General features: G+C 40.1%; 1 protein-coding gene across 1 annotated transcript in view; it reads right to left on the bottom strand.

The window, feature by feature from the left end:
• The window catches only part of Babam2 (BRISC and BRCA1 A complex member 2), a 364,624-nt gene that overhangs the window by 23,446 nt on the left and 327,914 nt on the right, over positions 1 to 13,264 (bottom strand). Inside the window, exon 11 of the mRNA XM_028778958.1 lies at positions 4,557 to 4,710. Within this exon, the coding sequence (XP_028634791.1) occupies positions 4,557 to 4,710 (154 nt within the window). The remainder of the gene's footprint in view (positions 1 to 4,556; positions 4,711 to 13,264) is intronic.

The raw sequence follows: 13,264 nt of genomic DNA, 5'->3' as shown, positions 1-13,264 counted from the left end.
ACACACAGTGACCCTCTAACAGGTCTTTAGCAGTTTATAGACAAGGAGACAAAGACTTGGGAAGATTATGCATATCTCCAAAGTTGCACAGTCAATGAATGAAATGAATGACGGAGACAGGTTTAAACCAGCTGCCTGGACTTCAAGGTCAGTGCCCTTAAACTGCTGCACACATTTCTCTATAGCATGCTACTTGGATGGCAGGTCCCCATGGAAGGGGCCTCAGGCAAGTGGCAAAGAGGGTAGGGACTATGTCTATCTATCTGTCTCTGACTGTACAGAGGTGGGAGCTCAAGTGGCTGAGTGCCTGCTGTGCCTTTGGGATACTTTATCTGCATGAAGGGGAATAGGAATTTCTGCAGTCGTGATCCCTAACAGTGGGGATAAACTGTCAGTGTGAAGTCTACAGGGAAGGCAGGGGCACCTGAATTTCATGCAGGAGGAATTTTCTTTTGGCAATGACTGTAAGTCTCAGTGTTCTTGGCCTAAACATTGAATATCATCTCTCTGATGGTTTATTCTGAAAAAGAGATTTTAAAAATACATTGCTGTTAGGTGTTGAGACTTCCTCCTTCAATTCCAGTTAGAGGTCAGCCTGGTCTACAGAATAAGTTCCAAGACAACCAAGGCTACATAGTAAGATCCTCTAAAAAATGATTCCCTGCTACCTTTATCTAAAAATTCCAGAATGAAGTGATTATAGTTTTCCTTTGGTTAGAAAAAACATTTTGAAAGCTATTTGACTGTTAAAAGTCAATTTATTGTGGAATTCACATGCAAAATCAAAACATATGGATATCATAGCACAAAGGCTAACTAGGGGCACAGAGACTCACCTTTAGGCTTTTAGATTAGGTATGAAACATTGTGATATTAATTATAATAGATATTCATGTAAATTTATGTGTCAAGTAGAAGTTATACCTACTGCATATGAAACCAAAATATATGAAGAGATAGAGTTATTAAGCAATAAGATATAAAAGGGACATAAAGATATATACCAAAAAAAATTCAATAAACCCAAAGAACACTGGAAGAGAAAATAAAGGAACCAAAGCCAAAGGAAACTAAAACAAATTTAAAAGTTCGAAAAAAGGAAGATGTAGGACTTAAACTTAAGAAACTCATTTGTCATATTAAGTATAAACAAACTAATATTAGAGGACACAGATCGTCAGACTAGATTAAAAAAATCAAAATCTACAAAAGGTTTCAGGACAGACAGACAGACAGACAAAGAACAACAAAAAGGGATGAAGAAGGACAGCACACAGAACTACATTCTGTGGGACGAAAACTGGAGTAGCTGTTTTAACATTAAAGAAGACTTCAAGTCAAAAAGCCTCGCCACACATAGACATTCCATAATGGCAAAAGGACCAATATATGAAGGAGACAAGAATTCTAAGTATGTATGTACTTTAAGCAACAGATGTTCTTCAATTTTTGAAGGGTATTTATAGCCCAATAAACCCACAAGAGGTTGAAAGTATCCTGTGGGCCAGTGAGCAGGTACAGTTACTTGCTGCCAAACTTGATAACCTGAGTTCAATCCCTAGAAATGACATGGTAGAAGGAGAGAATCAATCCCCCCAATCAATCACCCAATCAGTGTAAAAAGAATTAAATGTTCTTAGTAAAAACTCCATTTATGTATCTAGCTATAGGGCAGCAGAGTTTGGTGAAATAAAATATCTTAGACTACTATTTTTCTTCCTTGGGAGCTGTGGTCTTCTACTGCTGTCTGGAACAGTATATCATTGTATTAAATAACACTATCTCATAAAAATATCACAATTCAAGATCAAAGTATGGATTCTACCAAATGCATGTTGCTTTCAGACCACTACATGGCTCAAAAATTTTAAGCTGAGCCATTGTAAGACAGAGACAGACTTTATATAAAAATCTGTCCACAGCACTGTAAATTATACACAAATTATACTACAATAAAAAGATAATTACAGCAAGCTTTTGCTTTTAAAGATCTCACCATTTGGTTAAGAAAATAGATGTAGATAAAGATGCTAAAGAAAAAGGAAAAATATATAAAAGAGATTCTAAAGGAACATGTGACCAGAGTACAGGACTGGGAAGAGGGCAGTGAAGATTGCCTGGGAGTTTAGAGTATATGAGGAAGCCCGTAAGGAGGGAGGTTTGGGGATGAGGGATCAGAACCCTGAATACAGGCACCGAAGGATGGAGCAGAAGGAAAGCTTCTGCTGTTCAATATGTTACCTCATTAAGTGCACCTTCCTAGCAAGTTTATTCAACAGCAGGAAGTACAACCCTGTCTTCAAAGATGAAGTTCAGAGATAATGCACTCTGCCCATGGCTATGGAGCTTATAGGGATAAACTCTGGCTGGAACTGGGGCATGCATGACCCCAGAGCCTGTGCCTAGTCACTTTAGGGTATTGTATTTGTTAAGGGGTAGGATTGGCTGGACTGACATCAGCAAGAAGCACTGTGGTAGGAAAAGCCCTGACTTTTCAGTGCCAGAAAGTGTCCTTTTCAATGCACATGTTTAGAACTGTGCTCTTCAACAGGCAGGATAAACAGCTGATTTCACTCAAAGGGCTCTGGGGCTGTTATAAACCATGAGAGTGTTTATGTCGTGGGCAGAGCTCCCCAAGTGAATTATAGCCTTTTACGCACTGTGTACAGTATTTTCATAGGATACAGAATCGGGGCATGTGAGGAATGCTTCACTGACCTTTCTTTTTGTTCAACATTTTCCTCCATGCCTTTCTGCTAGTTTTCAGACTGAACCACAGGACAATTTTTGCTTATGTTTTCCCATTACCTGGCCTCTGACACAGCCCCATGTAATTACTCAGTTCAATTAAAGCATAGGGTTTAAAGCTATTATTTCTAGCGAGCATGAGCTGCTGGCTGTCTCTTTTATTACATCTAAAATGGATTTATCCTCACTAAACTAGCAGGCAGATTTTTTTAACACGACTTCAGATGTTTTCTTTAGACTGGTGTTAACATAAAGCAAATGTCTCTTGAAAGTCTGAACCAATCTGTTAAGATAAACAGGCCTTACTTACGATATTCCTATACTGAAATCACAGGCTTGTGGTCTACAGCTTCTTAAAGACTCAATTCATACATGCTAAAATGCCTGCTTAAGAAGTACACACACGCACACCAAGATAGCTTTGCCATGGAAACCACAAAGAGATGTCTGGTTCAGACTCTGGAGCATATACCACAAATAATGGCCCATCTTCTAAGAGCAGATCCTATGTATACATAGGGAAAGCCCAGAAAGTTAAACAACTGCAAGACTTCAAACAGAAACCTTGCTTTCTACTTCCTTTGTTCCACTGCATTTCAACATAGGTCTTAATAGTTGTTACTAGTTACATTTGCATATGTTTGTTTATTCCTTAAATAGAATTTCAGACTTCAGTAGACTAGCTATAAAGGGAAAATACAGGGAGAAAGGCACATGAGTTTCAGATAACAGCTGTGAATTGTACATAGGGATTTTGGGTAGCTGGAATGCTCGAGAAGGGCACTCTGATAGAGCCCTGAGCCTATCAAGTAGTAGAGAGATGATGGGAGAGGACAGAGGGGTTTCCCTGGGAAGAAAACTCAAATCAGGAAATAGTTGGTAAGAACAGGAAGTCTTAATAATCAAGAAGTTTCTAGGCCTGGAAGGTCATCTTCTGTTATAGGTTCTTTAAAGCTGTCAGGAATTTGGTGTGATTTATCTCCTTGCTGGGCTACAGGCTCCATTAGCCATGGATAGTTTCTAGTTTCTTTATCCTGACATCCTCAGCATGGCACACAGTGCTTGGAATACCGTAGAGGTTAATAAACACTGGATGAGCAATGGAGGATGCTTATGAGACAGTTTTCTTTCTGTGATTCTTTGGCTCTGCCCACCCTTCAGATGGGATCACAGGTATGTGCATATGGCTGTGCAGAATGACAAAGTATTAGCCACATATCACACTATGATTTATTTTTGGAAAATCCCATTTCAATCCACTGCTGCTTTAGTCTAGAAGGCAACGGTCCATACACTGCTGGCCCAGACACTGAAGTCTTCACCTACAAAAAGTAATCGTCATGTTTCTGGATCAATCTGGTCCTTATGTCTGTAGTGACAGCCTTTCTACACTCAACTGTTAGGCCAGTAACGTCAATCTCCGTTGAGGCACAAGTTCCACAGCAGTGTTTGCAGATCTAAGGAGTCTGTGTACTTGAGTATACAACCAAGACACATGCGACACACAGGAGAAACAATGTAATTCATGAGATGCAGTTTCCCATGGAGAAACAGATACTGAATTCATATATTGACTACTCATTAGGAAATCTGTTTACCAATATTTGAAATTTATCATTTTAAATATATATAAGAAGTTGCTAACATTTTTATTATTGACATTATTTACCTAAAACTCAACTTGCTATCTCATATCTCCTACAATCGATTTACCAAAAAACAAAACAAATAACCAAACCAAACCAAAAACAACAAAAAACCCCCCAAACCCCAAAAACTCACAGCCAGTCAAATAACGGCCCACTTACTTTGCTCTCTTGGCCATTTCATTTCCATCCCATCTGGGGCTGTATGGGTAATTTTTTTGTGCTTGGGAGTAAAGCTGTCCACTGTTGGTAAAGTGATAGACGGATTGAAATGTGAGCGTCGGCTGATCTCGAGGGAAAAACAGGGGCAGGTCAACTGCAAGGCAAAAAATGGAAAAGAAAGTTGGAGTTCATAAACACATCCTTTTTATTCGTCCCTGAGATGGGGTTTCTCTGTGTAGCCCTGGCTGTCCTGGAACTCACTATGTAGACCAGGCTGGCCTCAAGCTCACAGAGATCCACCTGCCTCTGCTTTCTTCCCAAGTGCAGGGATTAGAGACATTTGTCGCTCCTGCTCAGCAATAAACACATCTTAAGATATGTTTTGTGCTAACTCAGAATGTTGGATACATGACAGTTGGACCCAAGTATCGCTTGAGATTTGGATCAAAGTGATGGCATGAGGGACCAGAGAATCCAGGACACATGTAGAATCTTAGGCATAACCAGGATGGCATCCCACATTGTCTGACCTCCTGGGCCCTGGACTTGCCCACTGGCCATTGCAGAGCTAGCCATGTAACTGTGTTAAGTTTCCATTATGCCATAAGCTTTTCAAGGGTGGGACAGTGTCTTCCTCATCTATAATTTGATGGGGAAAGGCAGGATGGAAGATGGTTTTCAAGAACAAACTTGAAAAGGGGACAAAGAAGGCCTTCAATAATCTGTCTACTTGATAGGATGTGCCAACTAGACTACCAGAAAAATAAAATTTTCATTCTGCTTCCAATCAAGCCGTGAATCTCCATACTCAGCACTTTCCATTTTTTCCCACATATGTTACCACATATATTTATATCTTGTAAATCAGAGGGAGCTCCTTAATGGGCTGCAACAGGGACAAATCTAAGCAGAGACACTCTGCTGCTGCACATCAGAGCTGAGCCCAAGCCCCCTGCTAATATGTAGTGTGTGCTTTATCACTGGGGTTAAATCAATTTTTAAAAATAAAATCTCTTGTTAGTTTTAGTTGGAGGCAAAGCATCCCCAGAAACTGTTTCAACATTCTTTGAGGTAGACAATGTTTGTGTAAATGTTATCCATTTCTAGGACAGAGAACAGGCACATTAACAAACGCAGTAACAACGTGTATAGAATTTTCTAGCTTTGCAGAACATATTTTAGATGCTTTGTTAATTAAAACTTCAAGAAAGGGACATTATTTTGAAACTGTGTATTTAACAGACGAGTAAACTAGAAAGTGCATGGGCTTTATCAACTTTCTCACAGACTGGGCAGCAGCAGGAGACAAAAATCTAGAGCCAGGATTCAAATCTTTGGCTTCTACTGTGTGACACTGAAGAATACACTCGCATAACCTGCTTATAACTATGCTGCAATTACAACTCAGTCAGTAAGCCAAGACCTCCATTGTAAAGAATGAACGAAGACAGAAATGTTAGCTGCACAACAGACACATATTAAAGCAGCATGGAATGTACCCCTCCCTTGGTGGAGAATGCAGATCCTAGCGCTTTCTCTATATGTGACTTCTCAAAGGAAAAGTTAGTTTCATGGTTTTTGTTTTTTAAAAAACAAAAACCCAGCAATAACTCACTGCGTACCCCCCCCCCCCAATCAAAACCAACCAACCAACCAACAAACAAAAAAACTGTGTTGTTGGTAGGGCCTCTCAAACTTCTGAGTGTACTGGACTCTGATGATGTCTGACTCAGCGGCACAGGGGGTTTCTACTGGTGACTCACACCACTACCAAAGAAAAAGGGCAAGACTGAGAATGTCCACTTTTAGTCACATTTCTCAGCGGCACAACATGACAGTCTCCATACATGTCTATTTTTATGAAAGCAGAGATTTTATAACACAAAACAACAAAAGTATGAAAAGACCAATCCAAATGACAAATATCTCAATTCTGAAAATCCCTGTGGGTTCTTTCATATAACAAAGCTTGGTCTATAACATCCTCAGCTACTCTGAACAAACACTGCTTTCTAACCTTTTTATTTCCTTTCTGATACTCATTTAATTTCCTGATTAATTTTTAGGAACAAATGCCTGTTCATGTACACTATTCCTCAACTTCAATTGCAACTGCTGTATTACATTCAAGTTTCCAAATAGAAAACAGCATTCAGGTTAACCTCCAAAGCAACCATTAATAATAGAGACGTATTTAATGTGCTAGTTTACCTATAAAAAGAGTAATTTTAAATAACAAAATTCAATACAATCATTTATAAACAGCCATCACTCACTATCAAAAGTAATGTAGCTACTACTATGGGCTATGTAACTTTCAAGCTACTGGCTTTGGGGACTTTAGACTACGTTTTTCTAAAACCAAAAGAAGTGTGTGTGTGTGTGTGAGTGTGTGTGTGTGTGTGTATGTGTGTATTTGTGTGTGTATGTAGGTAGGTAGATACACGTGTGTTAGTGCTTGTGCTTGTGGCGGTCAAAGGAAAACTTCAGAGGTGTCATTCTTAGTAATGGCATCCACCCCTTTTGAGAAAGGGTCTCTCAAGTGGCCTGAAGCTTATCAGTGAGACTAGACTGGCCAGTAGGCCCGAGGATCCTCATGTGTCTGCCCTTTCAGTTGGGATCACAAGCACATGTCACAATGCTCAGCTTTGTATGTAGATCAAACTCACGTCTTTTTGCAAGTACTTTACAGACTGAGCCATTCTCCCAGTCCCCGAAAAGAGAAACTTTTACAGAACTAGGTCTTGGTATAGTGCTCTGGCTGGTGACAAACTCCTGGTTCATGGAATCCTTTGGCCTTCAACTCCAGAGTATCTGGGACATAGGTATGCAATCCTGCATCTGGTTGGAATGCCTTCTAATTTTTTCCACCGTTTTGTTTTGCAGAAGAAGTGAATTGCTGCTATTAGCATTGATATGTTGAGAAATACTTTTTGACCTAGTTTTGAACTATGTTCTTGGACTTAAGTGCCAATCAGCATTAGAAACATTAAATATGAATATCTATTTACCTACTCAAGTAAGATCTGAATTTTGTTTTTACTTAAATATCAGCAAGCTCTATGGTGATGTATACCATAATCTCCCAAAGCATTCATTACATGATTCTTTTTTGTCTCCACAGAGAACAGTGTGTCTTTATAGCTAATGTTCAAATCGGAAAACTTTCTCTACTGCAACTAGACGAACAGAAATTGTCAAAGGATTTCAAAGATAAAAGTTGTCTAGATGGTAATTCACGAAGAGAACATAAGCATTTAAAGCTATAGATACCTTGCTCAGGTAAGTTACATTCTATGTAAAATAGTCAGTAGTCAATAAAATGGTAGCTTCTTTAAAAACTGCTCTATGCATAAAATGATGTAATAACTACAATATCTCAGGACTACTTTGCATTTTTTACATAAGATCTGAATAGTACAAATTAGTTGGAAGTTAGAAAAAAAAACAACAAAAAACAACAAAAAAACCCAAAAACTTATGTTCCCTTATCTCTAAATGTCTCTGTCACTTAACTTTTACTTAAAGTTAACTGATGAAAAAGAATTACTGTAGGCTTCAAGCAGCTAACCTGTTCTGAAGGAACTTTGTGGAGCCTAAGCAATTGGGTCTCACAGTCTGGCTATAGACATCAATTCTTTAACCATTTGCTCTCTTGCCAGTGACTGGCACACATTGATCCCCAGAACAAAATCATTCCCCTTGAGCTACTACTTATTATCAGTAACAGTTTTGACAACTGCTGATTTTTTTCTTCTTGTGAGTTCTGATCAGCTTTCTATAACTAGAAGGGATGGTCTTCACTGGCTCAGTAGATCTGAACAGCTCTTCTGCTTCTTTAAGAACTGGCTTAACTAAGCCACATCACATACTTTAATTCTGTACACACTGGGCCCTTCTGGAGTCCCGTCTCCGTGGCTTTGGCCACCTGAGAAGACAGGTGTGACGAGGCTGCATTCTAGACAGCTGCCACATGATGGTCACTGCCATGGAGTTAATGGTACCTCCCAGGGAACAACCAGGTGGCAGCATGAGAGGAATCTGAACACAGATAAAGCATGATGTCTCTCTCTACAGCACAGTAAGGGGCAGTGTGTGGCCACTGCCTGCCCACTTAGGACCTGCCCTGCCTGTTCACAGATGCTCATCATTCTACCATAAGACGAGTCTAGGAAAGGGCTGTCTCAGATACAGGACTCTACGGGAAAGTCTCACATCTTCAAATATACCATCCATGGAAAAATGGCCCTAGGACAGCTAAAAAATGCTTCATCCCATGCACCGGACATACAGCCTGACTGACTTTCAGAACATTTTAGGCATAGCTTGAATAACTTTGGTTATAGGATTTTTCATTCTCAGAAATAAAACAAAATGTCATAATCACAGCAAGGCAATGACAAAGTACTTTAGCAGCAGGTATTGGTAATTAGCAGTTTGGCTTGGGGAAAAGGAGAATATAATAAATGATAAAGCAGTCGGGGGGGGGGGAATCCTGGTCTGAGGCCACATAGTGTAAGAGAAAAGAACACTATGCTTCCAAGTCATCCCTCATCCTGAATCCTGGTAAAGATGGCAGCCTACCTAACAGTCTTTTTCTATCCTGCACCTCGCCATGAGCATAGCTCCCTTCTCTTATCTAGTTTGTGAGTGCTTGATTCTCTTAGACTCCTAGAAGCCATGGCATGTGACTGTTGGTGGCACTGGGGGATTGGAGCCTAGGCCTCTCAGAAGTTATACAAGAACTCTATAAGTGAACTATATTCCCCCAAAGCATGGAAATTTGACTCACTGTTGCCAGTGGGATCTGAGGGGAAGTTGGCAAGGGCTTTTCTGAGAAATATTTTCCACTCTGATTAGAGACATGTGGAGGCAGAAGCCCCCATTTCATTCTAGCCTCTGATCTTATCATGCAAAGTCCTGATGCTTAGAACTGTGGCCACAGCAAGTGTCCCTGAGGAGACTGTAGAGATGTCACTGAGCTTTATCATCTCTGTGGTTTCTTGTTTTCTGAGGTGATTACAAGTCTTTATTATTTTCCCTCATTAATCAGGTTTTCTGATATTTAGAGTCAAAGGTACCCAAGGAAGCATTGTGTCTTATAGCTTCTCTGTTCAAGAAGGAAGGAAAACTGAACAATCTATTTCAAAAACATTTCCATCAAGCATGGTTAAAAACATTCAAGAGACATAAATAGGAAAGTTTTAGCTGTCTGGAAAATTTGGTTTTGTGGGACAGTTCAATCCTGGCAAATGCCAAACAAATGAGGGGTTAACCATAATTGCTTCCCTGGGAGTCACATCATCAAATATTTTCACCATTATTCACAAGCCATTATTTCATTTCTTCAGGCCTCACAAGCTGTATATTCCTCTGCCTGCCCCCATGTTCTCAGATTAGTAGGAAGATCCTCACAGACTCACTCACTGGTGGTTAGGGTTCTGTTCCCAGTGCCAGGCTTCTCAGCTCCTTGAAGTGGTGTTATGAGATAGGTTTCTTGTTACCTCTCCGATGATGACTACATTTGAAGCTTTGAGGCAGAGTCTTACTGTGCAGTTCTGGCTGGCCATAGAACCCAGGCTGACCTTGGACTTGTGACAGCCTGCATCCCAAGTGCTAGGAATAAGCAAGTATGCCATCATACCCTGCTTGAGGTTGACTTGTAACAGTGGCCTGTGCATATCTCCTTCTCAGGCTCATCCCCAGCCTGGGTGGAAAGACTGCTGTGTAGTTACTATCCACTTCCATCTTATTAACAACTACGAGACCTTTGAGACACAAAATCTAAGCATGCTGCTCATTTCTGAGAGACACAATAGTAAAATTTTCTAGTTCAGAAGTATCCCTCTTGATGGTGTCTCCTCTGATCATCACTGCCCTTAAGTGACAAGGAAAAGCATAGCTAGGTTTTGTTAAACTGGTTGTACTTTTTACTGGTTCTGAATGTTCACCGTCTGTGTGTGTGTGTGTGTGATCTGATGGTGTAGACATATTACTTTTGTGGTTTTAATATTACCAAACTGAAGCATGAAGCTTTTCTAAAGAACTGCTATATATTCTTATCCCATTTTGAAAGGAGACTGAATCATACTCCCTTGCTATCAGATAAAAATGCCCCACCATTTATTAGTGATGTCACAGACAAAATGGGAGTAATAATTATTACCTCATTGTGCTTGCTGACAGGATTAAACAAAAATCAGGCAGGCAGTAGGTAAATACGTACTTTGTCCCCTCCTCGCCTTCTCCCTGCGTGCCTCATCTAGCTTTGTAGTATTCCACACGATTCCAATTTTTCATGACTGTATATAAGCCTTCAGATGCTTACATTTTAATTATCTTGACGGCAACCTTTCTCAACTTTGTAAACATTTTCACGTTTCAATAAATACACTGAAAAAAATCTAGTTTTGATATCATGGAATATGGTAAAAAAAAATACTATACAGGCTGCCTCAAGAGTTAAAGAAGACTTAATCCACTATTTTACAAGTGCCTCGGCCCCTGATCTGGAAACTGCTGTTAAGGCGATGAACACCGAGGTTCTCGGGTTCATATTGGGTGTGGCCCAATATTCACCCCTCAGTACAGACTTTCTCCTTTATTAATGGTTCCTAATATTCATCCCTCACTATAGACTCTCTCCTTTATTAATGGTTCCATTCTCTGGCCAACCCTTTCTAAAGCCAACTCAGTCTCAGCATCAGTACTTTCACTCTGTACATATGCTTACTTTTGAAGAGTAAGGTGGGACTATCTCCCATCACTGGGCAGATATGGAAGAAACAGGGGCTCTACTGCTGTAGTTAGCCATGAAGAGCCAAGGTCCTCTCCCATGCCGACTGAAGCAAACTCAGAATGGATCTATTAATACTGAACTTTTCTTTCCATGAGAACAGAAATCTCTAACTGTAAGTCAACAGTGACACAACTATGGAACTTGACACTGTCGATAACCCTGATTTTTTTATGTCTCCACAGGCAGAAATTTCCACAGATGTTTGGAGGATCCTTCAGGATGTGCTGATGATTCATTATTTTATGTTCTTAGCACTTAGCACAGGTGTGTGACACATGAGAGATACACAATACATGTTTGATGAAAGAAAGGAATCATTGGATTCACAAAAAAAATCACATAATACCCAGGAGTTGTCCAAGGCACAAAACACCAAGTTCCCATTCTTTGATCCTATGAACTTCTAAGGCTCTGATAAACCAAAAGTGAAGATGCACGCACTCTACAACTCAGCAATTCCACCCCAGAAACTGCTACACAGGCATTAGAAGCTGGTAGTTGTGGGCCTGTTGTAGCATCCACGACGATGACCACGATGATGATGATAATGATAATGATGATGGAACCATCTTAAATGTAGACCAGTAGGAGACTGGATAGATATACAGTGATGTAATCTTTCCACAGATACTAAACAGCAGTTTAAAGAGAGAGCTAGGGCTCATGGGCAAACATACACAAAGTTCAAAGGCACTCTTCAGTGAACAAAGCAAGCTAAAAGTGAATACGCTAATATGTTCTCATGGAATTCAAAACATGCACACATGATTGCATATTGCTTGTGAGTGTCTCTGCAGTAAACCATGCACACATGCACAAAACAGCCAAGCATTAGGTTAAGGGCAGAGGTTACTTTGGGGAGTTAAGAACAAGAGAGGGGTGGGATGATGGGCACTAAGTGTTAATTCTTTTAAAAATTCAGAAGCAATTATAGCAGTTTATTAAGATTTAACTAAGATGGTACATGGATAATGTTTCTATACTCTTCATATGATATACTTGTAACAAGCTTTAAATAATCATTTTTAAAAGCTTTAAGGAATAAGACATTCATTTTTTTCTTGGTACTAGGGATTGAACCCAGGGCCTTATACATGACAAGCATGTATTCTGCCACTGATTTGTACCATGGGCTGGGACAACAATATTTACAGAAGTAGAAAACAATTGGTATAATTCCATTTATATGAAGTTCAAAATCTGCAAAACAAGTGGTATATTTCACATTGTGTTTATATGGCTATGGTACTGTTTATGAATACCAAGCTGATATGGTAACTACAGGAGCAGCTAACATAAAGTCCAGGTTAGCAGCTGTTCCCTGGAGAGGTAACAGCTTCAAAGACGTTAGCTCTATTCCTGCCAGTACTTACTAATCGGAGTATGCAAGTAGGCTTTTATAAAACCAAAGGTTTAGGGGAGTGCACCAGGTTTCAGGAAATAAACAAACCTGAAGCTGGTAGAGTGCAGAGAAGAAAGAGGGTGCCCATGTGCATGCCCAAGGCCTGCAATGGAGCTGAGGAGGGGAAGGAGCTCCTGAACCCACACAAGAGGCACCCAGAGAAAGAGTGGGGAACTCCTTCTGAGGTTAGAGTTCTGAGGAGGAGATGGACTTTGAGTAGGTTGGAGAAGGTTGAAAGATGAATCAGAATTGGAGACTGGGGAATATTCTTTAGAAGGAGAAGTCAACAAAACACCCACAGATAGCTGCATAAATATAACAGCCTTCTACACATAGAGAGCTACGTGGATATAACATGGATATACCTGGTTTCTACACATAGAGAGCTGCGTGGATATAACATGGATATACCCGGTTTCTACACAGATAGCCTTGTGGATATAACATGGATATAACCGGTTTCTACACACAGAGAGCTGCGTGGATACAGCACGGATATAACAGGCT

Source organism: Grammomys surdaster, unplaced genomic scaffold, assembly GCF_004785775.1.
Source record: "Grammomys surdaster isolate TR1022 unplaced genomic scaffold, NIH_TR_1.0 343, whole genome shotgun sequence".
NCBI lineage: Eukaryota > Metazoa > Chordata > Mammalia > Rodentia > Muridae > Grammomys > Grammomys surdaster.
The sequence above is the reverse complement of the archived record's forward strand: the minus strand, read 5'-3'. Positions and strand labels throughout refer to the sequence as shown.